General features: G+C 35.9%; 1 protein-coding gene across 10 annotated transcripts in view; it reads right to left on the bottom strand.

Annotated features, from left to right (window-relative positions):
- Nucleotides 1-27,744, bottom strand: part of PTPN4 (protein tyrosine phosphatase non-receptor type 4) — a 221,246-nt gene that overhangs the window by 21,428 nt on the left and 172,074 nt on the right. For all 10 annotated transcript variants that reach the window (XM_063712731.1, XM_002812411.6, XM_024243618.3 and 7 more), the window contains 9 exons: nucleotides 26,710-26,835; nucleotides 24,315-24,473; nucleotides 14,007-14,166; nucleotides 12,831-12,914; nucleotides 12,681-12,737; nucleotides 7,090-7,246; nucleotides 3,898-4,064; nucleotides 2,313-2,403; nucleotides 2,170-2,231 (listed from right to left, as the gene is read on the bottom strand). In XM_063712731.1, the coding sequence (XP_063568801.1) occupies nucleotides 2,170-2,231; nucleotides 2,313-2,403; nucleotides 3,898-4,064; nucleotides 7,090-7,246; nucleotides 12,681-12,737; nucleotides 12,831-12,914; nucleotides 14,007-14,166; nucleotides 24,315-24,473; nucleotides 26,710-26,835 (1,063 nt within the window). The remainder of the gene's footprint in view (nucleotides 1-2,169; nucleotides 2,232-2,312; nucleotides 2,404-3,897; nucleotides 4,065-7,089; nucleotides 7,247-12,680; nucleotides 12,738-12,830; nucleotides 12,915-14,006; nucleotides 14,167-24,314; nucleotides 24,474-26,709; nucleotides 26,836-27,744) is intronic.

Consider the following 27,744-nt stretch of genomic DNA (forward strand, 5'->3'; position numbering starts at 1 on the left):
TATTCTTAAGTAGCTAATCCTTCATCAAGAATTCTCTATTTGCAAATTTGACTACTTGCTAAAATTTATGCATAACCCTCAAAACAGTTGCAGGGATTTCTTGGTCATCTAGTAGACATACTTAGAGCAGTGAAAAATGTGAGTCATCTGAAGACATGCACATTTATTTCCAGGTGAGATCAAACAAACCAACTCTGACATTTTGTTTTAGCTCTCATACTGTAAACAAGTGGCCTTTTTGCATTCTATGTAGTGCCTTACTTTTCACCTTTTGGGTTTTTTTACTGGTGATTTTGCTGTTTAAAAATGGCCCCCAAGTGTAGTTTTAAAGTGCTGACTAGTGTTTCTAAGTGCAAGAAGGATGTGATATACCTCATGGAGAAAATATGTATGTTAGATAAGCTTCCTTGAGGTATGAGTTATAGTGCTGTTGACTATGAGTTAAATGTTAATGAATCAGCAATATATATTAAATAAAGTGTCTTTAAACAGAAACAACATTATGTATTGATCAGCTAATGAAAATGTTGTGACTTTTGGCCTGGGGGAACCTAACCCTGTATTTTCCCTAGAAGCAATGATTAAATAGTCTCTAATTTAGCATGTACAAAGACTTTCTAGAGCATGACAACATCGAATGGTGAGAATTAACTCAACTTAAATATACAGTGACATATTTGGGCTTAAAAATAATTTGGAGGTTAGTATTTAGCTGAAATAAGATTGGCCACTAGTTGATAGCTCTTGAAACTGGGTAAGAGGTATGGGGGGACTCTTTTATATTATTCTCTCTACTTTTGTATAGATTTAAAAATGACTATTAAAAATGTCATTTGCATAATTTCCTTTTCTATGAATTGTCTTTGCATGTCCTTCATCCATTATTTTCATTGAACTTTTTTTTTTTTTTAGACAGGGTCTTGTTCTGTCACCCAGTGACAGTCATGTGATCATGGCTCACTGCAGCCTCAACCTCTCAGGCTCAAGCGATTCTCCCACCTCAGTCTCCTGAGTAGCTGGGACAACAGGCATGCACCACCATGACTGCTAATTTTTATATTTTTATATTTTTATTTTTATTCGAGAAATGGGGTCTCAATATGTTGCCCAGGCTTACTTTTCTTATTCATTTATGAAGCTCTTTGTATATTAAATAAGCCTTTTCTAGTATTTAAAAAATTCCATTTGTCATTTGATTTTAGTAGTTTTTAAGCATACCAAAAATAACAAATTTTACCTTGTCAAATTCATCTTTAAGCTTAGACATGTATCTAAGCTTAAAAAACCTCCCCTTGAGATTTTAAACAATTTTCACATATTTCCTTCAAGTAATTTCATAATTCCACTTTAAAAATTACATTTTGATATATTTGAAATATATGTTGGCATCAAGAGTGAGTAGAGGTGAAGTATTTATAGAAGAATGATATGATATAAAGATCTGCTTCAAAAGAACCTGGAAAAGGTGAAACCAAGTTTGTCATGAGTTGACAAGTGCTGAAACTGAGTGATGTGTAGATGAAGGTTGATTTTACTGTTTGGTTTAATTTTGTACATTTGAAATTTTCTAATTACAGGGTTAAGAAAAAAATAGTAATTTTTTTTTCCAGGTAAGAAAAAAAAAAATGCCTCTTTACAATGACATATTCTAGACTAGTGGTCCCCAACCCTTCTGGCACCAGGGACTGGTTTCTTGGAAGACAATTTTTCCATCGAGTGGGGTTGGGAGGGTGGGAGGTGGGGATGGTTACAGGATGAAACTGTTCCACCACAGATCATCAGGCATTAGATTTTCATAATGAGCATGCAACCTAGATGATTACCAGTCCATGGCCCAGGGGTTGGGGGCTCCTGTTCTAGACAGTTGACCCAACCACCCATTCACTGGATAGTCTGTTTTATCTCCAATGATTTAAAAGGCCACCTCTACCATCAACAAAATTCTAGTATCTAAGTCTATTTATGAACTGGACTATTCCATTCCACTGCTCTACCTGTATATTAATACACAAGTACCAAAGTATTTTCTTTAATATTACTTCGATAATATTTTTCATAGCTGAAAGTTTTAATATTCTATCCAGGTTAGGATTTTAACAAAAAGAACCTCAAAGTTCATAGTGAATTGTATTTTTCCAAATGGCAAAGGCATAATAAAAATAAACTTACATTTATATAGTTCGCATTGATGTAGTCTTCATTACCTTTTAAAATGACCCGTGTGGCATCATCTAAAAAAATTTAAAAGAAATAATGTTTTAGTAAAGTTATGTTTAAAAGATTAAATTTAACAGAGACAATAAGATACTCACAAGGCGAAATATCTCTGTATCTATTTTTGGAAATATTCTGAGGTAATTTGGCACAGGACATTGTCATTCCAGGTTTTTTCCGATACAGTTGCTAAAAAAAAAAAAAGGGACAGTTCCAACAAAAGCCATAAACAATTTCTCTTTTGTTTACCAGATTTGTTTCTATACTAACAGGAAACAGGTCTTTTTGCCTTTGAATAGGTCATCTATACAATGATATACCATAGTCTAGTAGAGTACTGAACCAGATTTGCAAAGCTGAATTCTTCAGTTTCTAACATAAATTATGTGTCATATTTTGAAAAGTGGTAAAACTACTGAAACCAATTCTGCTTACAGCAGGAGCACCTGAAGTTGTGAGTAGCAAATCTGCAGAAAACATTTAACTTTCATTTAGTTTGGAGGTGTTTACAGTCTATGAACTAAGAACTTTTGAACAAAAACAAACATATCCTAAATGTTTTATAGTTAAACACTTACCTATAACATATATGTCAGAACAACAAATATTAATGATGGTCATTTCTAAAAACACATTAAAAACTATCCAGGGAGCCTGGCATGGCTGTGCATGCCTGTAATTCCAGCTACTTGAGAGGCTGAGGCCGGAGGATTGTTTGGATGTAGAAATTTGAGATCAGCCTAGGCAACATAGTGAGAGGCCGCTTCTCAAAAAAAAAAAAAAAAAAAAAAATTCAGGTTTACTAATTTAAACAAATTAGGTTGATACAGTCTGAATAAAACATTTCAAAATCCACTGGGTGATCGTGGGTCAAAATGCATATTATAAGCACTGAAGAAGCATTCTAGTTCATTGGATATAATGATCTGTCTGGAAGTTTTGGTTTTTCCAGTTTTCAAGATTGCACTAATGAAAAATAAACAAAGATTAAATATGACAAGGTATAAACTGCAAAAATAAAAGTTATTTTCCTTTAGCTCAGGATTTTATTTATTTATTTATTTATTTTTTGAGATGGAGTCTCGCTCTGTCGCCCAGGCTAGAGGGCAGTGGCGCGATCTCTGCTCACTGCAAGCTCTGCCTCCCAGGTTCACGCCATTCTCCTGCCTCAGCCTCCCGAGTAGCTGGGACTACAGGCACCCGCCACCATACCCGGCTAATTTTTTGTATTTTTAGTAGAGATGGGGTTTCACCATGTTGGCCAGGATTGTCTTGATCTCCTGACCTTGTGATCCGCCCACTTCAGCCTCCCAAAGTGCTGGGATTACATGCGTGAGCCACCACACCCGGCCAAGCTCAGGATTTTAAAGTATATAATAGCCTATCTTCATCTGCCACCTTTCAAAAAAATAGCTATTTAACTATAGAAAAAAATTTAGTTTGATGAATCTGTATAAAATTTCCTTATCCCTCTTTTTAAAACATATTCTATTTATATAATCATAGCTAGTATTTTGGGAGCAATTTTTAAAACTTGGCATTTTAGAACTCTTTATGTCAAACATTTCTCAGAATATCATTTTAGTTTAGAAATTATAATGCATAGATTAGGCACTTAAGAAACTATGAAACTAGTTAGAAAATATCAGCAAAATGCTTTTAATATATAATGATATTACTTACATCAAACTGTGTCAGGACTGTTCCAGTGATAAGCCCCTCAGCTAGCTGGATCATTGACTCCCGCAGGGAATGGTCATCCTGATGCACACTATCTAGTGGGGCTTTCTCAGGAATATACTGGAAATCTGGCTCATTTTCTAGCTTTTCTTCCACTACATCATATACAGCTTAAAAAAAAAAAATCAAACAAACCCCAAAATGTGGAAATATTAATGAATTCACATGATAGGAATTTACCAGATACACAGTATAATGTTTTGTTCAAAAAATAATTCATTTGTGAAGAATTACACCAGATCTGAGGCTGGTGTCACTATGGGGGACAGAAAGTAGTTGTGGAGTTGAGGGGCTTTGCTGTACCTTTGGAGGGAAGAAGTGTTCTTGGCTACATTGCTGAAAATGTCTACAACTTGAAGAGACAATAAGAAAGAAGAGCTGCTGAGAAGCAGCTGTGAATACACCCACTCTTAATTTGTAGGGGACCTAGGGCAAGAGTACAAATAGAGACCTATATACCATATGTTTAACTATGAGAAGTTACAAAAAACTTGAACACAGTGCTAAACAAAATATGCTTCATCCTCTTTCTGTGACATACCTACAAAACAACCTGGGAGGCCAGACTTCAAACGAGAATTCTAGGCCAGAATTCATGGTCATGGTAATGTGAGGAGATTCAGACCCTAGATCCTAGGCCTGTATTCCACCGTTACCCACTCTCAGTCCCATTTTTTAACATAGGGGCTTATAAACATACATGTGAAGATCCCAGCCCACATGCAAGATATATCTATACCTCTCCCTCCACAAACTGTAGCCTCTTAGCCACCTTCTAGGCTAGGATACACATACCATATGAACCCACCTTGAGAGAACGGATATGTGGAAAATAACCATGAAGATCTAGAGAGGCTCAGGGTTATCTGGACTCAGAACTGAGGTTTGAAAAAAAGTGGCATAGAAAGGGAATGGAGGTTATAGCTTGGCATGTCCTTTTGGTCCTACAAAATTATGACTCCACTGGGAGAAGAAAGAGAGCCAAAGCAGGGCCTTCTAAAACATGGAGCCAAGGTAGGGGCCTCTTTACCCTTGCCTAAGAGATCTGGTTCCTCCTTGAATATCTATACTTTTTTTAGAAAAATAAATTTCTGAAATGAAGAATGAAAAGACAAAAAGGTATGACAACATTTTGCCTAAGAAGAAATAAGAATTAAAGGGGAAAAGATCAGAAAAACAAAAATATATTCTTGGCAAACACAGTTTTAAATTTTAATTATATGAAACTTTACGAATGGAAAAGATAGACCCACACTGAAAACAGATGCAGGTTCTGCTCCGTATTTTGACTACGAAACAATTTAGAAAGATATTTTGCAAGAAGTAGACCCCGGTGGGTTCCTCTCATACTATAAAGCAAAGGATGAGATCTGGAATTGTAAAAAGGCTGGGTCTTTGCCATCATATGGATTTTTGTTCATATTCTGGCTCTGTACCGTCATGAATCTGTGAGCAGGTAACTGAATGTCTTGGTGTCAAAGTATCTTCAACTCTAGAATGGGGATAATTCATCTATCTCATTGGATGTCTATGAGGATTAAATGAAAATATACAAAAGAGCCTAGGTGCACAGAAAGCTTTTAATAACTATTAGCTAATATTATTGAGTTCTTTAGGATCTATTATCAAGAGAAAAAATAATACAATAAATACAGAAAAAAATGTTATTCCTGGTTTAAAATTTAAGTAGCTGTATGTGACAGAAAACACCTAATGACTCACCTAAGTATCAAGTCTAAATGAACAAGTTCCTTGAAAAGTCAAAATAGAATGTTCTGTTGAAGTCCTTTTAATCTTCCTAGAAAGCCAATTCTAGACCATGAATGGAAAAGAACACAAAGTGGAGAAGATAAAATGAAAACGCCTATTTGTGAACAAGAGGTACAAAGAGGATTTTTTATTTTTTGTTTATAAAAAAGAAATATCCTTGCAAAATTTTGCAGGGTTGGGTGTGATGGTGACAAGTAGAACTCGAATGATATTTCACTTTCCTATGGTACATATTCAAGTGGTAATATGGCATTAACAATAATTATTCTGTGGCTAAAATAATGATTAATAGTAAATTGTACAGAACAAAACCAGAAGAATATGTCTAATCCTGGGATATTAGACATACAAAACTTTTTTCTTAGAGCAGACTGATAAAGTGTTGAGGGAACTCTAAACAATGCCATATGAACACTGGCTGAAGACTCTAGGACTGTTAAACTGGAGAAAGGGGAGGTGGGTTTCTGGTAAAATTAGTTATTGTCAAAAAACTGAAGGAAAGGGGGTTAAACTTATAATGCATAGCACAGAGTGACAGAATTAGGAGCAGGACTGAAGAAAGATGGACTTTTAATTCAATTTATAGTTTGAGCTATCCAAAGATGGAATGACCTGTTTCAGGAGCCACAAAGTGCTCTATCTATATTGGTAGAATGTTCTTGAGGTTATTGTGGAGGAAATTCATGCAATTAGCCAAAGAGCTAGAGCTTATGGCGTTCAAGTTTTCTCCAAACCTGGAATTCTATGACTATGAATTAACAAGTCAGCTGTCCAGATTGGGAGATGACATGATTAGGCAAGTAGACATCATATACTGAAAACAAAGGCAGTATTTTAAAAACACTTTAACTATAGCTTGTTATGGCATTTTCTAAAAGTGGAACAGAGTTCAAATTTACTCATTCATTCAACTAGTATTTATTGAGTACTGGTACTACAACTACTATCATTTAGGGGAAATGGGAGACCATTTTAGCTATGGTAGTCAGGAGGGAAAGCCCTTCTGAAAATGATATCTGAGCAGAGACCTGAATGAAGTATAGGTATAAGTCATAACAAAATCAAAAAGAGTATGTCAGCACAGGGAACAGCAAGGATAAAAACCCTAATAAGTCGATTAGATTGGAAGATCTGAGGAACTGAAAGAAAGCTAGTGTAGAAGAGAGGAAAGTAAGCAAGGCTGAGTGGGAGCAAGGGGTGGGGGGCAAAGAACTTGAATTCTGCTCCACGTGTCAATGAAAGCCACTGTGCTTTGAGCAGGAAACTTAGGTGACTTATGTTTTATGTCAGAAATCTGGCTGCTGTGTTCAGTAATGAACAGTAATAAATTATTATAAATTATCTGGTACTACATAGAGTACTCACCATTAGGTCGAACTAGAAGCATGAGTTCCCCAGAATGTCTCTCACAACTAGCTTTAATAAACAGCACAACCTGATCATGAGTGTGTTCTGCAATGTCCCGACCATTGATCAGTACAACTTGGTCCCCTTCATTCAGTCTAGGGACACAGAGGTCAGCCTGTAATATAATACAGATAAGGTTTCAGATTGGCATGCAACTTTCTGAAAGTAGAGCACAGGAATTTATTTTAACAGACCCAATAGCAGGAGAACTAAACTACATATAGAAAAGTATCTTTCATTTATTCATCTATTTAAAAAATGCAGAAATCTAGCTTTGCCAGAGAGAGCATTTTTGTTCCTTCTTCATTCAACAATTTCTTTCCTGATGACCTATTATGTGCCTAGACATACAAATAAAACTGATGATTTCCAGGTACATACACACAAGTAGCTTTAGCTTTATACTGTCTAGATACATACAAACTTTCAGTTACCATGATTTAATGAAATAACACCAGTCCCCCAACAATACGATTCAAACTTTAGTTACCACAGTGTATTTACCGTGAATAACTGTAAAAAGTACAAACTTTGCTGCTAGCTTCAATACGAAAATCACTACATAAATAACAGACACACATCATAATCAGTGGCCAGTCCACATCAGTTCTTCCAAAGTCTGATGGTCATCTGTTTTCAGTTCAAGTGCAGACAGGAAAGCATGTAGTTGGGCTGCCTCCTAGTCTCCCAGTGATAAACCCATATTAAAATGAATAACCTAAATCTAAAGAGGAAATTGATCACAAAAGATGAAAGCGCAGCGAAGTGAATAATGCTGGAAGTGAAGTTTGAATTGACCATAAATAGAGTCAGAGAAGCAATAGATGACCATGGGAATGTTAACACTGTTGTTGGAGGGACTCTAGATATGCAGCCAAAGGAACTTTTGGAGATATTTCACAACATCAAAAGTTCAGAGGACAAAGTACTGAAAGCGTGTCAAGTAGACAGTATTATGACGATTTGCCGAGGCAAGAAATGAAGCTCATTTGGTATTCTAAGCTGTACCACGGGGAGAAGGCAAGCACCGTTTAAACTACTCATGATGAGTTTTCACAAGAAAATAAAACATTTAAACTCTCAGTGTTTCTAATGTTTTGAATTACAGGACACAAAATCCTATATTAGCTTTACTTTTTTTTTTTTTCATTTCCTTTTACCTTTATAAGAGACAGTAAAGGAAATTCTTAATGTTTTGACAATAAATTTAAAGGTCACGGGAACAACCATAATTTTTCCCATTAATCATCAAGATCCTGCATGATTTCATCTTGCATGGTCATTTTTATAGTCTTGCACTATAGTGCAAAGTGAGAAGACAAACAGCAATTAAGGTAAAAGGACAAAAGAAATAGAAATATGGACATGTTCTGGGAACATAGCAATGAAAATATATGAGAGTGAATTTTGAGGAATGATAGGCCAGGTTGAGAAGGAAATGATGGGGTTGGATCTTACAAAAAAGGGAACTGCTTGTGGTAAAGGCATGAAGAAATAAAAGCACAACTACTGAAATTCTTTATCAACACAAAGTCAATAAAATCCAATAAGGCACTATCATTAGCAGAAAAAACACTGGTCTAGAAGTTGCTCTGCTGCTTCTGAAATGTGTGATCTTAGACATCTGAAGTTCTGAAAAGACGTCTGAAAATGAAAAGTTCTGATTATTTCTTAGAGTTCTTGTGAAGATAAAGATGAGATAATTCAACCCAAAGCTTTAAAATCTGGAATGTTCAAATTTAGAGTTATGCTCATTCTCTCAAGTTGCTTTTTTGTCTACTTATGTAGTGAAGTAGATGACAGACATTCATATACTCCCTCTGTGCACTAGCAGTGTGATGCTTTTGTATACCAATTAGTTCCAAGTTTTTGTAAATGTCTTTGAGATACCTGAAGTATAGTGAATTGGGAGCCAATGGTACTGGGGAAAACGTAGTAACGGGCTATAGCAGACAGAGCTTTCCCTCACATTATTTTGTGCATAGTGTAGTTGGCAGAAAAAAAAGAGGTGGTCTATGTGTTAAAGAGGATAGCTATGAATCTCTTACTGTATCTATTATCACTAAAGGGAACTCTCTTATAGTTAATATGCCTTTTGTCAGATATGTTACAATTTTTAATTTCCATTTCATTCTGATCTGACAAGTCTAAATAAACTGTTTGTGTGTATATATACATACATACAGAGCAAGAACCTGCCTTGCTCAAATATATATGTTTGAGGGTCTTGCTGTGTGTGTGTGTGTGTGTGTGTGTGTGTGTTTCAGACAGGGTCTTGCTATATATTTGAGACAGGGTCTTGCTCTGTTGCTTAGGCTGGAGTGTAGTGGTGTGATCACAGCTCACTACAGCCTTGATCTCCTGGGCTCAAGTGATCCTCCCACTTCAGCCACTGGAGTAGCTGGCATCACAGGCGTGTGCCACCATATCTGGCCAATTTAAAAATTTTTTTTGTAGAAACAAGGTTTCACTATGTTGCCCAGGGTAGTCTTAAACTCCTGAGCTCAAGCAATCCTCCCACCTTAGCCTCCCAAAGTGCTAAGATTATAGGTACAAGCATCACACCTGGCCAATAAACTGTATGTTAAAATGAGTTTTGTTGGAGCAACAGCTTTTGGCTAAGATTATCAAACAGGAAGAGAATCATAACTTTAATTGGGAGTTATTTTATCCATTTCAGAAGATGTCCAATATAAAAAATGACAACAAAATATTTGAACCCCATAAACATGTGCAACTATTATGTATTCATAAAAAAATGGAAACCTTTTCCTTTTCTCCCAACTGCCTAAACTGTGGTTTCCAATTAGAAGGTTGTGGTGATCTCTAAATTAACAAAATAATACAAAAATAATAAATTCCTATGGTTTTAATTTTTTCCCCCAATAGAATGACTATGTTTTAATTTGTTCTAAATTCCAGCCAATATTTATGGAACATAGTTCTACATGGCAGAAGGGAAAAATTACCAACAATATGTACAGATTAAAAAGAGAACTTAAGAGTCTTAGAATTCTGTTTGGAAATGAATATATCTATAGAATATTCTTGGAATCCTTGACTTAATTGAAAACTATCCATATTCATTGCTCAGAAAAATGAATACTTTTTTTATGCGTGTGAGTCATTGACTATTACAACCGTCATGTAAATAATGTGTATTATCTTTTCTAATTATAAGAGCAATATATGCTCATTGTCATGATCCAGACAATTAAAAAAATACAGAATACCTGTAATTCCATTACCCACATTAAACACTGTTAACTTTTTTAGCATGTTTCCAGAATTTTTCTATGTATCTAATATTTTAATAAACTGGTTCAAACATATATGTAAAATTATAACATGTATTTTTCCATAATGCCATCTTATGGATATATTTCCATATTTATATAGTTACATTATCATCTCAATAGACACAAAGCAACATATAATTTGTTTCCCCAACTTTAACGATGAATATTTTGATTATTTTTCATTTTAAACTGTTAGAAACCATACTGTAATTAATATCCTTGTATAAGTATTCTTTGTTCCCTAGTCCACATTTGATTATTTTTCCACTTTAAACTGTTATAAACCATACAGTTAATATCCTTGTGTAAGTACTCTTTGTTCCCTAGTCGAATTATTTCATTAGGAGAAATTCCTAAATGTGAAACTGTCAGGCCAAAAGATATACAACTGCTTTTTTTTAAGTCTTAAATTTTTGTTTTTAGCAAAGTTATAAATCACACCATTAAAAGATTTGACTAGGTCTATAAGGTTGTTAAGAAACTATTTGTGTTCCTCCCTACCACCTCCCCATCTCTAGAGGCAACTTTTTTCAACACTTTAGATATATCCTTCTGTATTTGCCTCTGCATCTCTAACATCTATTGTTATTCTTTTCTGTTTTAGATATTATCTATTAACTTTCTACATGATAGATAATTCATCAATCCTTCATCCCTTCATCTGCAGTCCCAATCATATTCATATTTCCCACCAAATATATATAAAATAAATAATTTTGGATTATCTCTACCATCTTTGTCCCCATCTTTTACATACATATTAATAGTATGTCCCCAGGAGTCATTTTATACATAATATCCCCGGTCTCGTCCCCCAGTCACAACAGACTTTTTTCAAATAAGGAAATATGATCCACGCTGGGTCTATTAAGGGTTTACATCCCAGGAGTTTATAATTTAGACTGACAGGTCACTGTGGGCTACTGAGCTGGTAATATACAAACCTGGAAGTTATTAGCAGTCATATCCTACTACATGGATTGAGGATCACAATAGCAGTAGGTAGTTACACAATTTCTATTTAGTGGAGACTTAGGAGTCACAATCTGATATGTGTGTGTGTGGTAGTGGTGTTACAAAACTCTGCTTGAAGCTGCTACTAAGTACACTGCTTTTACTTAAACTGGAGTGTTTATCTGGAGTGGCTTGAGAGGAAGGCTGATTCAATGTACAAATTCATTCACACTGAGAGCAATCAATCACATAAAAAGAAACAGATGAAAAGCAGAAAAGTCCTGATGATTTTAAAAGTTTCTTGTAGAGGTATGATTGCATTCATGCTCTTTAGTTTTGTGTGACACCTCAATAGCTATCTGATGTATTTATATTTAAATAAACTATTCTGTGTTTATGCTCATGCCAGGGATATTCCATGAGTACCCTGTTATTTTTGCAAAAAACAAGGTCCTTAAAAACCAGAACCAAAACCACATAACATGATATCCTTGATCAATCTCAATTGTGATTTTCAAACCAACTCTGAGGTTGCTGCAAAGCACCAAAAAAAGCATAGCTGGCCTCCTCCTCTCAGGCTGCTGGTTCATACCTTTCCTAGGACAGAGAGATAGTTAAATGATAAAAGGTGCTTGAAGATCATTTAGGTAAGAAAAAGGAAAGTAAACAGAGTAGACAACATAAATGGGAATTTGAAAGCAATACTTGTTATATAAAACAGTAATAAAGATGATGTACCTACAATTAGTTAAGAATTGTCCTATGATGAACAGAAAGTTCATGATTGTGGAAACTGAACAATGAGTAATAGGAGATTCATCATAATGGATATATAAGTTTTCTCTACTTTTGTTTAGAATGTTCATAATAAAAAGTTTTAAAAATTGTCCTTGTAGTATCATTTCCATTTAAAGTAAAATTTTAAAGGAGTGCGTAGGCAAGTATAATGTACTTAAACTACTCTAATAAAAAATAAACAAGCAAACAAAAACCCCCACAAAACTATACCTCTGTCTATATTTTGTTTTTTAAGGGGGTTATTTTGATAGACTCTGTTAATGCTTTAGAAGCAATGAAAGTCATAAATAGCCTCTTTATAAAAACAGGGATTTTAAAAACTTACAGAGAACAAGTAAAAACTAACTTCCCAGCAACTTAAAGAGATTCAGCCAACATTTGACACTTGATAAATAAAAGAAATGATGAAATTCCTTGTTTTATTTAAACTAGCAAGAATTATAAAATAAGTAAATATTCTTGAAAACAGTATTTATTTGAAACATTTAGATAACTCACAGGTGTTCCTGGTGCTACTCGAGACACAATCACAGGCATCTTCTGATCATATCCTCCCTTAAAAAGAGAGTAAGTAAAATGTTAGTCAAATATTACCAAAATAAGAACATCTTAATTTAAAAACTGAGTATAAAATAAATTCCAGGTTACCTTTACATTGAATCCAAACCTCCCATTTTCATCAGGTTTCATTCTGATTAGGACAAGATTATCATGTGGAATACCACCATTAGGCTTAAAAAGACAAAATTAAATAACTTGAATTTTCTTCACTTAAAATCTATTCTTCAGATATATAGGAAACATACTTTTTGTATGCTTATATTATGTATAGTTCGTAAAAAATCATAATTCTAATAAAAATTTTAGTTCAGAAGAGTAAATTCTTTGACTAATAACTTGCAGTTAGCCCAACTAGATATATCCTCTCATGCATTCTTGCCAGCATATGCTAGACTATTAAGTGACAGGAGGAAGAGGGGCCATGTCTGTCTTTATTAATTGCTATATCCGTAGAATCTGGCTCATAGCAAGCCAGGTTCATATGTATGAGTACACAGAGGGTGCTCATAAGTGTTACATGAATTCAAATGATACTTCCTCTGCTTGATATACGTGATTTTAAAAAACAGCTTTATTGAGATATAATTCACGTATCATTCACCTATTTAAAGTGTATATTTCCATAATTTTTACTCTTGTCACAGAGGTGTACAAACATCACTATTATCTAATTTTAGAATATTTTCATCAACTCCAAAAGAAATCTTGTATCCATTAGCAGTCGTTCCCCATTTCCCCACCTGCCATCCTCCAAAGCCTAGTCAACCACAAATCTACTTACTGTCTCTTGATAGATCTGACTGTTTTGGATATTTCACATGTATGAATTCATACAACACATGGCTATTTGTCCTGGGCTTCTTTCATTCAGTATGTTCTTTATTTTTATTTTAATTTTTATTATTATTATACTTTAAGTTTTAGGGTACATGTGTACAACGTGCAGGTTTGTTCAGTATGTTCTATGCCTGCTCTTTGAAGGAAAAAATCTGATTAGTTCTTATCAGAGATGATCTCTTCTAGGAATCTTCCCTTAACCCCACAGCTTATTTAATTATATACTCTGTGTACTCCATGATCACTTCTAATTATAGAACTTATATTGAGTTTCATCATGGCACAATTCAGGACCAAATAATATGATGAAAAAGAGAATGTACTGTAATACAACTTACAACTAAAAAATGCCACAGTACAAAACAAATTTCATTTAGGATTTTAAAAATTCAAATAAAAATAAGAATATCTGAAGAAGCTACTTACAGTGGGTTTTTCAGGAGAAGATGGAATATCAAATGTTTCATTAATATGACTTTCTAGATCTTGTTGCGAATGTGAATAATGAATTTGGTTCCAACTGTTTTTCTTTGATTGTTTGGGTGGTAAAGCTGGAGGCTTCCCATCTCCAGGGGTCTCTTGTGATCTAGACAAGAAAACAAATTTGGAAGTTGTTTCATAACTTTTTTAAAAGTTAGGGTCAAGCAACCCACATATTTACAATGTTTGGTAGGAGGCAGGCTCTAAATACCACATTTATTTGGAAGTGCCACTTTTTAATGAAAATTTTCCTAACTTTGAAGTAATAAATCTAATTTCCTACTTTATCAAATTTATAAGCAGTTATATAATAAAATATATTTTCAAGGTATTCCTGTGAAGATACCTATTAATCTATTATAACAAAGTAAACATCTTTCCAAAAAAATTTTTTTAAGGCTTTCAGAGGAGTCATGGGTAGCCAGGAATAAGGTAGGCAAGAAAATCCAGAACTGATAATTGGGTAGTTCCACAGATAAAATAACTATTCCAGCCTAAACAGCTTAAGAGATTGGCCTAATCTATTTAGAAATAAAATACGATTCATGGAAGTAATGAATTCAATGATGCAGTGAGGACTGGAAATCTGAGTAAGAGTGCTGAGATCATCACCAGAGCCAAAACTGGTTGAGATATTGTCAGAACATATGATTTAAGGTGAGAAAACAAAATCCAATTAACATTAGAGAGCATAAGCCTCAATTTGTGGCAACAGGAATTGATAAAAAGAGCTAGATATGATAAAGGTAACTTCAGGGCAGAAACTCTAGCTTTTAACAAGCATAAAATGTATAAAAACATTACTTGTGAGCATTCCACAAAGGCCAAAAGTGGAAACTTGTGGTTCAACTTGTGTCTTAAGAAGTATGCATCCACAGAAGTTGTGGATTTGGGAGAAGTAAAAGATTAAATAGGTAAGGGGAAAATTGTTCTTGATAAGAACACTGACCACTATTGGCGTTATTATCTGATAAAAGAATTACTGTCTTATTGCCTAAGGACAGGTATAAGAGAGATGATAGCTACTGGGTCAAGCCACATGGCTGCTGATGTGGCACTCAAGCACACATTTTACACCTAGTATCTGCTCTTCTGTTGACTGACGGGACACCTAACATCCAAGCTATAAGGTCTGGAGATAGGGAAAATGTATTAGATGATATTATCATTAAAAAAAAAAGTTCTCCTTCCCCCCACTGACATTAGGCCTGGCCATGTGACTTGCTTTGGCCAATGACATGTGGGTAGAAGTGGAATGTGTAACTTTTGAAAGGAAGCTTTAAGAAACAGTTTATGGGCCAGGTGCAGTGGCTCACGCCTGTAATCCCAGCACTTTGGGAGGCCGGGGTGGGCGGGTCACGAGGTCAGGAGATTGAGACCACCCTGGCTAACATGGTGAAACCCCGTCTCTACTAAAAATACAAAAAAATTAGCCAGGCGTGGTGGCACGGTGGCGGGCGCCTGTAGTCCCAGCTACTCGGGGGGCTGAGGCAGGAGAATGGCGTGAACCCCGGAGGCGGAGCTTGCAGTGAGCCGAGATTGCGCCACTGCACTCCAACCTGGGCAACAGAGCAAGACTCCATCTCAAAAAAAAAAAAAAAAAGAAAAAGAAACAGCTTAGGATTTCATTATGCTTCTTTTTTCCCTTGGCCATGAGACTAGCCATGTCCCTAAACAGGGAATGCTACCAGTCTGGGACCCAGAATGAAGATAAGGTAGAGCACAGCCACAGATGACACATAATGTACATATAATGTAAGAAAGAAAGAACCTTTGTTATGTCACTTTAAGTTAGGCTCATTTGTGATCAAGCATAACAAGATAACTGATACAGAGATTTACTGCCAGAGTGACCCTTGGATACATCTGTTCTCCCTTGTAGAGGAGGTGTAAGCTTACTGAGAGGCTGGCTGCTAGACACCTAGTAAATAAGTGTTGTGAAACTGAAAGTATGATTAGTGCCAAGGAAGTCAGCTAGGATTAATAGTGAATGATGTGATTGTATGGTCCTCCAGAGAAGTTTCTCCTAGGAAAGATTAGAGTCTTTCTGAAATTTTATAACATGGTATAAAATATAACTGCAAAAGAAGCAAGTGAACAGTAATGTCCACTTAGCCTAGATGTCTGCATAGAAACACTTCAGGGCACAAATGCTCTAAATTCTGCCAAATCTACAAAGACTGCATCAGAGCATACAACCCTCTTTTTCAGCGAAAGCTTCATTGAGGTCTGCTTTAATGGCCAGGGCTTCCAGGTCCCAAATGTGGTATTTCTTATGTTACTTTCAACTGCCAAGAATACAAGTTTCTAAGGGCCCATACATTCAAGTATTGCTTGTCTAGGGAAACGTTTCCATGGATTAGAATAGAGATATGTAACTCAACCATGGCCTACTACATAGGATTAGAGCACACAGAGATGGACATCCCTTAGCAGAACTTAAGAGATGCAACATTTTAAAAAGCAGTTGATAAGAGTCTCTAAAACTTTACAAACACCAGAAGTAATTGGACTCGACATATATAACAGCTCTCACCCTTTACTTGGACCTAAGTGTAACCACTTAGGCAATATAATTAGAAACTTTTTCTGCTTTTGCATACAGTTGTCATAACCAGGAAACATTTAAAAGCTAAATTTAAAAGCTGAGAAAAAAACATTCAAAACTAAAAGCCTGTGGGAAAGGGTATAAGGTGGAGAACATATGAAAATGGAGTCAGGGCAACCTTCCTTATTCTTGGTCCAGCTATCAGTTTAAATACAGCGCCAAAATATACAGGAGAAACTCAAGCCTGATCAGCAGTGGCATATCTAAGTGAGCCAAACCTGGTGGGTATGGGCCTAACAGTTTCAATACTCAGTTACATGAGAGGGACAGCACTGATTCTATGGTACATTTTGCTAAAACTGTTGAATCTCTACTTCTGGGGTTACAAAAAACACCTCCAGAGGTGGTTTTTATTGTGCAATTCTGATTAGACATTATTGTCCTAAAAGAGCAGTTATAAATTCATGGATTATGGGCCAATTTTGGCCAACATACATTTGGACCATTCATTGTTTTTATAAAAATAATTGAGTTAAACAATTACATTTTTTAAATTGCATACAAATCTAGATTTTCAAGATGAAAAATCTGGAAGCTCCGGAAAGAATGGGCCTGCAGTACCAGTTGTCAAACACTGTATAAAAGCCAAGTGGCAGCTGCTGTCTTTAGATGCAGCATGAGCTCTATAATCTACACAAATCTCCATCCCGTGCTACTTGCAAGACTCCAGGTATTTGAGAATAACCTCTTTTAACCTCTTTTTAAACATTCAAAACAAGCAGGAAGATACAAATAGGAAAAGAGCCCAAGTATAAATGCTGGGGTTGGGATTTAAGCCAAATTATAAGGAAAAGGTGAGGAGAATGGAGTATAGATTAAGATGAAGACGAAAGGACAGTAAAACTTTGGATTTCAGGACAGGGCTACCTGCCTTCTCACTGTCTTATGTAACTTTCTTATTAAAGTAATTTTTCAGAGAGTGGCAGACAGGCTCTCCATATGCCTGACTGCTGCAGAGGGTTAGGTTAGTCTAGGGAGCTCTTATAATTTAATTATGTACTCTCACAGTAATCCCTGTAACTGTTTCCCTTTTCTATACTTCCAATTTCAATAACCAAACTGTATACATACATAACCAAACTCTACACACACACACACACACACACACACACACACACTAAAGTCTATAAAAGTAATCAAGGATGTCAACACAGACTCCTGAAATTCAAATATTGGGCAAAGTTATCAATCATATTTTTTAAAAGACATACTCCAAGAATATAAATTCAATTTACTTTAATGAATAACTTTCTTCTTCATTTCTGTTGTACAGCTATCACATATATTTATTACTTAAACAGTTATCTAGGAAGATGACTTTCATAGGTAAACCTTGCATTATAATTAGAAATGATACATTAAAAATAATGTCATGAAACAGTCCAATCCTTAAAAACAATACTATTTCTAAGTGCACACACACAAAAATCTGCCAAGTGTAAGAGAATGAAGAGACATAATGCAATATGGAGAATAACCAGGCAGCATAGTGAAACACAGCCCTGTCAGAAATTATAGCTGGTACCCTCAAGGAAGAGACTTTTAATTTTCAAAGAAGGCCAGCATTTACTACTAACAAGCAGTTTAAGCAAGAGTAGGGAAATAGAAACTAAAGAAAGAAGTAGGGATCAGGGTTGTAGCTGGAGACATACAAGTAGAGGGAATCATCTGGCTTTAAGGAAGGGAGCTGGAAAAGATCTGAGTTAGGGAAAGTGAGAAAAAAATGCAATCCTGAAGGGATTATTTTATTACTTCTAAAAAAGAAAAATGAACAACCCTTGAAAATCATGAATTTTTTAAAAAAAACGGTAAAGGCACAATTGTACATAGAAATCTGTCACAGAAGCATAAAATTTATTCCAATAGACTAGAAAACAAAAAGTATATTCTTGTTAGACACTAATACAAATGTTCCAGAAATGATGGCTCTTTTAAAAACTCTTATTTTCCAGCCTGGCCAACATAGCAAGACACCATCTCTACAAAAAATTTAAAAAAAAAAATTAGCTGGGGATGGTGGTGTACACCTGTAGTCCCAGCTACTCAGGATGCTGAAATGGGAAGATCATTCAAGAACAGCAGTTTGAGGCTGTGGTGAGCTATAATTGTGCCACTATGCCCCAGCCTGGGAGACAGAGAGACCCTGTCTCTTAAAGAAAAAAACAAACCTTTATTTTCTAAGATGTAGATCAAGAGATCATGTCTCATTTAACTATAATCACTACTGTTATTCTAGTCTTCAATTACGCATTTAACCCAACTCGTACTCTACTTATATTACATTAGATACAGAAAAAATTCTGATTCAAAATTCAGGCTTCTTAACACTATGGCTACTTTATTCTGATAATGAGTGTTTCAAAGTAAACGTCATTTCAGGTTGATTACTAATTAATGCACAAGGCACTTTAAAAAGCTCATGTAAACTATCAGGGATATGAGTAATATCTAAGAATAGAACTGACAATGTCATGTGATTTTATCAGTAGGAATCTATTCCAGAATAAGCCTCCCAGCGACCTGAGATTCTTGGTTTCAACCAGACTCAAGGTGTCTGCCCTTAGCTCCCAAGTGCAAGTGACAGAGCCTTTAGCTAGAGATGAATGGTAGGTAAGCATACCGCAGCTAGTGTCCAGGGACCTGTAATTAGTCTTGATGCCATGAATACAGCATCTGTTACATTCTCTAAGTCCCCATGGCTTGATATCTCCCTTCTATTCAAACCTTTGATTTTTTTATTTCCTTGTCCTAGAATAGCCTAGTATTTGAAGAGTTCACAATATATGGCTAGACTTGATCAAGACTGGAAGAGGAATTGGGGACAACTGAGTTGTAGATGGACATCATCAGTGCCAGTAGCTGAGAGGGGTGGAGGAAAGGCAAAGCTTTGAAGACCAAGCAAAAGGAACTGAAGAGGTATGGACAAAGCTGTGGGGATTCATTAGGTAAGACTAGAATGGAATAGTCCAGGAAAGAATGGCTCAGGGAAATGGATTTAACACTTGAGGATGGTCAGGCATGGTGGCTCACACCTGTAATCCTCCCAAACAACTTGGGAGGCTGAGGCAGGTGGATCACTTGAGCCCAGGAGTTCAAGACCAGCTTGGGCAACATGATGCAACCCTGTTTCCACAAGAAATACAAAAATTAGCTGGGCATGGTGTCATGCTCCTGCAGTCTCAGCTACTTGGGAGGCTGAGGTGGGAGGATTACTTGAGCCCAGGAGGCCGAGGCTACAGTGAGCGGTGATTATACCACTGCACTCCAGCCTAGGCAACAGAGCAAGACCCTGTCCCTAAATACACGAACAAAAAGCCATTTGTGGATTATGAAGTCTGCCTAGAATATCTTGTGATTAGGGATGTAAGAATAAAGTTGAGAATCTGGAGAATTCCTCACTGTCTTCAACCAGATGCTCATACTTCAAATATCCAGACAAACTGTTGATAATATAATAAAAGTTGTCGGAATATATCCCAAGAGCTTAACTGAAAAAAGCTATATAATTATTATATGCTTATAGCAACTCTTTGAGGTAGATATTATTATCACCCTGTTTTTAACAGTGAGGAAACAGGCTTACGGAGATAAAATAACTCACCAAAGGTCACCTAATTAGAAGTAGTAGAACCACGTTTTAAACCTAGTCTGAATCCAGAGCTTGTGCTCGTAACCACTATGATATATAGTTGCATCTAAAAGAAAGTAACTGCAAAAAGGAGGAAAGTTATTTTAAATCAGAGGTTTCCAAACTTTTTGTAGCAGTGGAATCTTTTCTTAAAAAAAAAAAAGTTTCTCAGAAGCCAATTTATAAAACAGATAAATGCTAATAAGCATCCCCCCACCGTCAGTATCTGAGGCCTCAACAGAACTCCCAAAACTTATCAGAACATATCCAGAATATGACTATTTTAAATCACTTCGTTTTGGTTATAAATGGTAATACTGCTACATTTTAAATTCTAACAGAAATTACTTATATTTTAATGAACAGAAAGCAAGATTAGTAAATATCAGGGCTTATATACATCCATATTTACTTTAATTGATAACATTTCTAACTCAATTGTTTTAATATATTTAAAACCAATAATTTGCCTAAAATGTACTAGAGGAGGGGGCACCAGGGCTCAAAACACATACTGTACACAGTTTACCCACATAAAAAATTTACCCACATTAGCCAGGCGTGGTGGCTCACGCCTGTAATCCCAGAACTTTGGGAGGCCAAGGCAGGTGGATCACAAGGTCAGGAGATCGAGACTATCCTGGCTAACATGGTGAAACCTTGTCTCTACTGAAAATACAAAAAATTAGCCGGGCGTGGTGACGGGCGCCTGTAGTCCCAGCTACTCGGGAGGCTGAGGCAGGAGAATGGCGTGAACCCGGGAAGTGGAGCTTGCAGTGAGCCGAGATTGCGCCACTGCACTCCAGCCTGGGCAACAGAGTGAGACTTTGTCTAAAAAAAAAAAAAAGTTTACCCACATAAAAAAAAAGTACTACTCATGTTAACTTTTGGTTGTTAGGAGAAAGAAGAGATGGCAATATAATTCTAAAAGTGTTCCAAATGCCCAACATTCATATTGGGGCTTTTTACCAAAAATAACTTGCTTATCTTTAACTCTGACTTTTTTTTTTTTGGTTTTGGTTTTTAAAAGATGGTGTCTTGCTGTATTGTCCAGGCTGAGGTGCACTGACTATCCACAGGCGCCATCATGGAGCAATACGTCCTCGAACTCCTGGGCTCTAGTGATCCTTCTGCCTCAGCCTCCTGAGTAAGCTTGGACAACAGGTGCACACCACCACACTTGGCAATCTGACATTTTGGAAACTGTTAAGTGGAGGGTAAATAATGAAAATATTATATTCGAGTGTACTATGCTGGTAGCAGAGCAATATATTGTCACATAGTAGCAAAAGGTTTGTTAGAAATGTCAATCAAGATGTGTGAAAAAATGTGCACAATTTATTTCAGTCCACTGAGCTTTAAATTTTCTTATAAATGCTTCAACAACAGCAGTGAAAAAAGCTTACTTTGCAGTTAATGCAGCTCTCTGTTGCCGCCTTTAGAAATTTGTATCCTAATAAATTTAACCATCCAATTCACATGCTGTGTTGTAGACTGTGGTCTCCTTTACTTTATCCTTAGCCTATAAATGGTAGCTTTATTCTAAACAGTATAAGCAACCTCCTGTACTCACTTAAATAAAGAATTGGTAGGATGATTTTATCTGACAATTACAAAAAGGAATATGTGAAAAACCTTAAAAAAATCTATTTCATTACATGTTGAAATGTTCTGTGCTTAATCCAATACATCATTTAAATTCTTTTCACATGTGGACAACAGAAAAACTAAAATCTATGGATTCCAAGTTGCAAAGTATTTTATTTAAATTGCAAATCAAAAAACATCTATAACATCTTGTTGGGGATACAAAGTTCTCCTGGCTGATTCTGCTACAGAAAGCCTGAGTTTCTGTTCTGTAAATTGGGACAAGTGTTCTTAAGTGTGGCTTTCTTATCTATAAAATGGATATTACATATCTTTCCTATTTCACTGAATTCTCCTGAATAGAACAGTGAGATAGTTTATGTAAAAGTGACTGTAAGCAACTAAGTAAGTTATTATTATTAAGCTTATCTTTTCAGAACTCTCTCATTATTCTTAAGGTTAAAAACTGGTTGAATGTCAAATGCAGTAATATAGATTCAAAATGGAATACAAACACATAAACCTTATAAAATATATGTCCAAGGAGAAGGCTCCAAGCATTTTATATTCTTGTGCACAAGAGAGAAGAAGCAAAAACTCTTCACAGTTCCAAGCTACCCTGAACTTGCTTCTCCACTCAAGTCAGGAAAGTAGAATAAAGGTGTTTTGAGATGGCAAATGTATTAGTCCATTCTCATGCTGCTATGAAGAAATACCTGAGACTGGGTAGTTTATAAACAAAAGAGGTTTAATTGACTCACAGTTACACATGGCTGGGGAGGCCTCAGGAAATTTACAATCATGGTGGAAGGCACCTCTTCACAGGGCAGCAGGAGAGAAAATGAGTGCACACAGGGGAAATGCCAGACACTTATAAAAACCATCAGATCTTGTGAGACTCATTCATTATTACAAGAACAGCATGGAAGAAATGACCCCCATGATTCAACTACCTTTACCTGGTCCTGTCCTTGACACCTGGAGATTACAATTCAAGGTGAGATCTGGGTGAGGACACAGAGCCAAACCATATCAGCAAGTGATTTGGGGGTTTGTGAATCTATAAAATTTACACGTGAGGCTGGGCGCAGTGGCTCACGCCTGTAATCCCAGCACTTTGGGAGGCCGAGGTGGGCGAATCACGAGGTCAGGAGATCGAGACCATCCTGGCTAACACGGTGAAACCCCATCTCTACTAAAAATACAAAAAATTAGCCAGGCACGGTGGCTGGCGCCTGTAGTCCCAGCTACTCGGGAGGCTGAGGCAGGAGAATGGCGTGAACCCGGGAGGCAGAGCTTGCAGTGAGTCAAGATCGCGCCACTGCACTACCGCCTGGGTGAAAGAGCGAGACTCCGTCTCAAAAAAAAAAAAAAAAAAAAAAATTTACATGTGGAAATATTCAATTGTGTTTATATGTCTTTCTTTGGAAAAGGCCCTTTAAAAATAGATAAAGATAATTTTGTTAGGCCTCAAGAATTATAGTGGTTTGGTTTGTAATAATTAGGCTTTTTGATTCCTGCATATGATTCATTTGCATGTCACAAAAGCATGTAATTTTAAAAATCAAATCAATATTTCAATCATGTCCTTAATTACTATACTTTTTAAAGTTTCCAAATTAGAACATATATAATTATTAAAAATCAACCGGAAAGTTTAGAATTATAACTTCTAAAGTAATAAAATATTAAATCTCCCATCAATCCTATTTGTTGCCAACTAATTCCCCACAGGTATCATTGTACAGTGTGTATCTGTCCTATTTCTCCATTTTTAATAATATATACACACAATCAAAATGTTTTACCAAGATATACATCACGCAGGCTGAACTCCTACTTGTTTTGATAGCTCGGCCAGTCTTCCTTGGTTTACCCTACCCAGGGACAAACATGACTCTACACCTGTACTCTCTTCCACCTACCACTCTTGGGCCCACACTTTACCCCGATCACATTCACTATATCTTATACCAATTTCTCCTTCTCAAGAAATAAATCTTCTTACCTATCTACATAGGTAAATTAAAAAATCTTCTTACCTATCTACATATCTTGTAAGTATTTTAATTTTCTCAACACTTTTTACTCATACTTATGGTTCTTTTCCTTTAAAAATATTAAGAAAACTCTGTTTTAACTACCCTCCTCCTTGACCAGAGTGCTACACTATCTGCAGAAATATTTGAATTTATACACTAAAAACTGAAGAACTGTCTAAGTCAACAAACTAACAACACAGTGACTGGGTGGGGGAGGGAGAGGCAACAAGAACTCTCAGGAACAAATGAGCATAATTGCAAATATATAAATTTTGAAAAGTTGCATAATTAAAATCTTGTATCGAATATCCTAATTTCCCAGATTATTTTAAGTAAAGCAATTTGGGGCATTTGAAAATGCAAAGGAAGCAAAATAAAAAAGCTCTTACGGTGATGATTCCAGAACAATGCTATTAGCTTGTGTTGATGACGGAGATCTCTGATTCACAAACACTTCGCTTGGGGAAGTATGAACCATATGGTCTACCAAATGACCAACTGAAGATGGTCGTAACCGGGTTCCTTCCTGCGTGAATGTAGAATTTCGACTAAATAAAGAGGGAGAAAAACTGAATAAAAATATGCTTTAATTCAAAATTTCCAAGTTTACATCAGAAAGTGGGTGTTTTTAAGTCAAGCCATGTTGACTAAGCAATCTCTGAAAAAGACAGTGTGATATAAACAGAGAGAACAGAGAAGGGGAAGTCAGTGATCTGAGTTACAATCAACAATCTGCCAAGGATTCTACCCATAAAGCTACCTACTATCTCTAAGTGCCTTAATGTTTCTAGGTATTAGTCACTATGATTTTGTCTTATTCAGCAATTATAAAATAAAGGGATTAGAATAAATGATTTAGAAATATATTCTAGTCTGAATTATTTTTTAATTGTTATAAATGTTTTTATTTATGGGACTTTCTTTGAATCCTTAGAATAGATACTGAATACTACACTGCCATCCTCTTGACAGTCACACAAAGAAGTGTTATTACAATTTTTAATTACAATATTTCAGTACTTATGTATGTGTCAGACATTTCTCTAAGCATTTCATTTAATCCTCATAACAGTACTATAAGAAAGACATTATTATAAATATAATTTTGTAGATGAGAAAAATGAGACAGAGATTAACTTGCCCAAGTTCAAGCATACAGTGATTCCAGGGCCCAAGCTCCTAACCACCACCTTGTACTATCTCTTCAGAATTGTAGAAAATCTTTTTAGATTATACCTAAAATTGTTTCATTAACCAGAAAACTTAATCAGAGCTACTGCTAATTAGTTACGTGAGTACTTTGGCTTAAATTGCTATTATTTTCTATAACTTGCTATTATTGTTCAGTGTTGCTGGTACAAATGGAGAAATGGCTGGCTTGTGCAAAAAGGGAAGAGAAAAACAAGGTCTGAATTTTCTTCAGATAAGCTAATGAGGCTTTGAATATATGCAATCATTTATAAGAAAAAATGATAAAGCAACCTGAAACTGGCAAGACAGAAATTACTAAGTCCATTTTTTTCTAGGAGTAACTTTAACACGTTAAGTATTAAAGCTCTGTGAACCAAACTGTTTATGTATAAACTGTTCCAATATGGTAGAAGTTTATTCTTCAGCTGATAATAGCCTTCAATGCTGTAGCTGTTAGATTTTTTTTTTTTTTTTTTTTTTGAGACAGGCTCTCACTCTGTGGTCCAGGCTGAAGTGCAGTGGTGTGATCTCAACTCTGCAACCTCTTCCTCCTGGGTTCAAGCAATCCCTGCCCCACCCCCCTGACAGGTGCACGCCACCATGCTCAGCTAATTTTTGTATGTTTTTGTAAAGATGGGGTTTCACTATGTTGACTAGGCTGGTCTCGAGCTCCTGAGCTTAAGGAATCCACACGCTTCAGCCTCCCAAAGTGCTGGGATTACAGGAATGAGCCACTGCACCCAGCCACGTTTAGAATTTTATACAAATTTATTAAACACTAATGTGCGTAAAACATTTATGAAAAAAGACATCTTCAAATATTATATTTCATACCAAAATTCAAGTATTTTATAAGTGAACCTTACGGGTTAACAAAGTATGTTAATATGGTGGCACACAGTTGTTTACCATTATCTTAATTACATACAACATTTGTAATACTATCAAATTAAGATAATCAACATCTTTGGCTAGTGCATTTGGCTAGTTTATGATCTTATAATCATTTACACCAAAACATACAACTTTTGTGAGCAATGTCAGACTGAAGTACATATATGGTAAGTGCTGAATCACACAGTGCTTTTCAGCTCAGGGAGAGCTAAGCTTATGGGGACTGGTGCTGGAAACCCCTTTTCCTAGGCCATAGAATGTGCTGAAGTCATGGTTGAGGTGGGGGTTTAAGAGAATCACAATCACTTGCAAAGCATTTTCAAACAAAATATGCTCCCCTAGAAATTCTGCTGGGAATCCACATGAAAAATGAGTATGTCAACAACAACCATACAAGATTTTAAGTCTAACAGATCTTCATTTATCAGGGACTCTTAACTGCGAAAGTTAACTGTTGAGGAAAGTGAGAGTGGAGGGTCCTTATTCAATGCGCTACTCTCATTCCACAAGTCTATACCATGTTACTTCTGCAATGAGCAGCAGGCGAAGAGAAAATAATGCTCTGGAGCAACAAAAATCATGTTTCACCAAAAGAATTCAATTTTTGCGTATCTTTATCTTCAGGCATAAAAATATACAGCCAATAATTAGAAATTAGCAAAATTCACACCTGATGTTGGTCACAAAATTCACACTTACTGATTAGGAGTTCCTGGTGGAGATCGTGATGGAAGGCTTTGTGTTTCTAACCTGTCATCAGATAATGAATTTCTGCTTACTACTTCCCAATCCATTAATTTCCGTGCCAAGGGCTTACTTGGGGATCTGCAGAAATAAATTAAATAATATGTTAAAAGTTTTATTTTTATACCCCAAACTATGAATCAAATCCTACAATTTGTTTTCATAGATTATGTTCTAGATGAGCAACATAAAGAGTTTACTTGTAAAAAATTAATGCATTTAGAGGCTATTTACCAAATAACTTCCTAAGAATGTACATTGGCTTTATATGAAGAATAAAGGAAAGATAGGCTAGGAAGAGTAAGATAGAGAATAAGAAGGATGAGAAAAACAGAAGAAACAAGAAAAGGAAAGAGAAAAGTAAAAAGGGAAGGGTTTGCTACCAAATGTTTTCTCAGATGTTACTGACAAGACAGATACTACCTACTTCTATTCCAGAGTATCTGGAACACTAGCTTATCTTGGGATGTATTAAATAACTCCTAGCACATTATCTCCTGAATGCTTCTATATCTAAAGCCCAATCCTCTGCCTCAATGCAGACAGAACAAAAATAATTATGCATATTACATTTTATCTACTTAAAAAATTGTTTACATATAGTAGGTTAGTGGATTTTTCCCTTTTTTCCAAAAACATTTTGGAGGGTTAATAATTCTGTCTATTGGTGGGGAGTAAAAGGATATGTTTTGTTACCAATCTATATATTATCAGCTATCCTAATGATAAAGATGAAAACTAAGTGATGTTTTAAAAAAAGATCTTGGCTGGGTGAGGTGGCTCAGTGCTGCAATCCCAGCACTTTGGGAGGCCCAGGTGGGAGGATCACTGGAACTTAGGAATTCAAGACCAGCTTGGGCAACATAAGGAGACTCTGTCTCTACAAAAAATAAATTAGCTGGGTATGATGGCAGGTGCCTGTAGTCCAAGCTACTTGGGAGGCTGAAGTCAGAGGACCACTTGAGTCCAGGAATTTGAGACTGCAGTGAG

Source organism: Pongo abelii, chromosome 11 (genome assembly GCF_028885655.2).
Source record: "Pongo abelii isolate AG06213 chromosome 11, NHGRI_mPonAbe1-v2.0_pri, whole genome shotgun sequence".
Lineage (NCBI taxonomy): Eukaryota > Metazoa > Chordata > Mammalia > Primates > Hominidae > Pongo > Pongo abelii.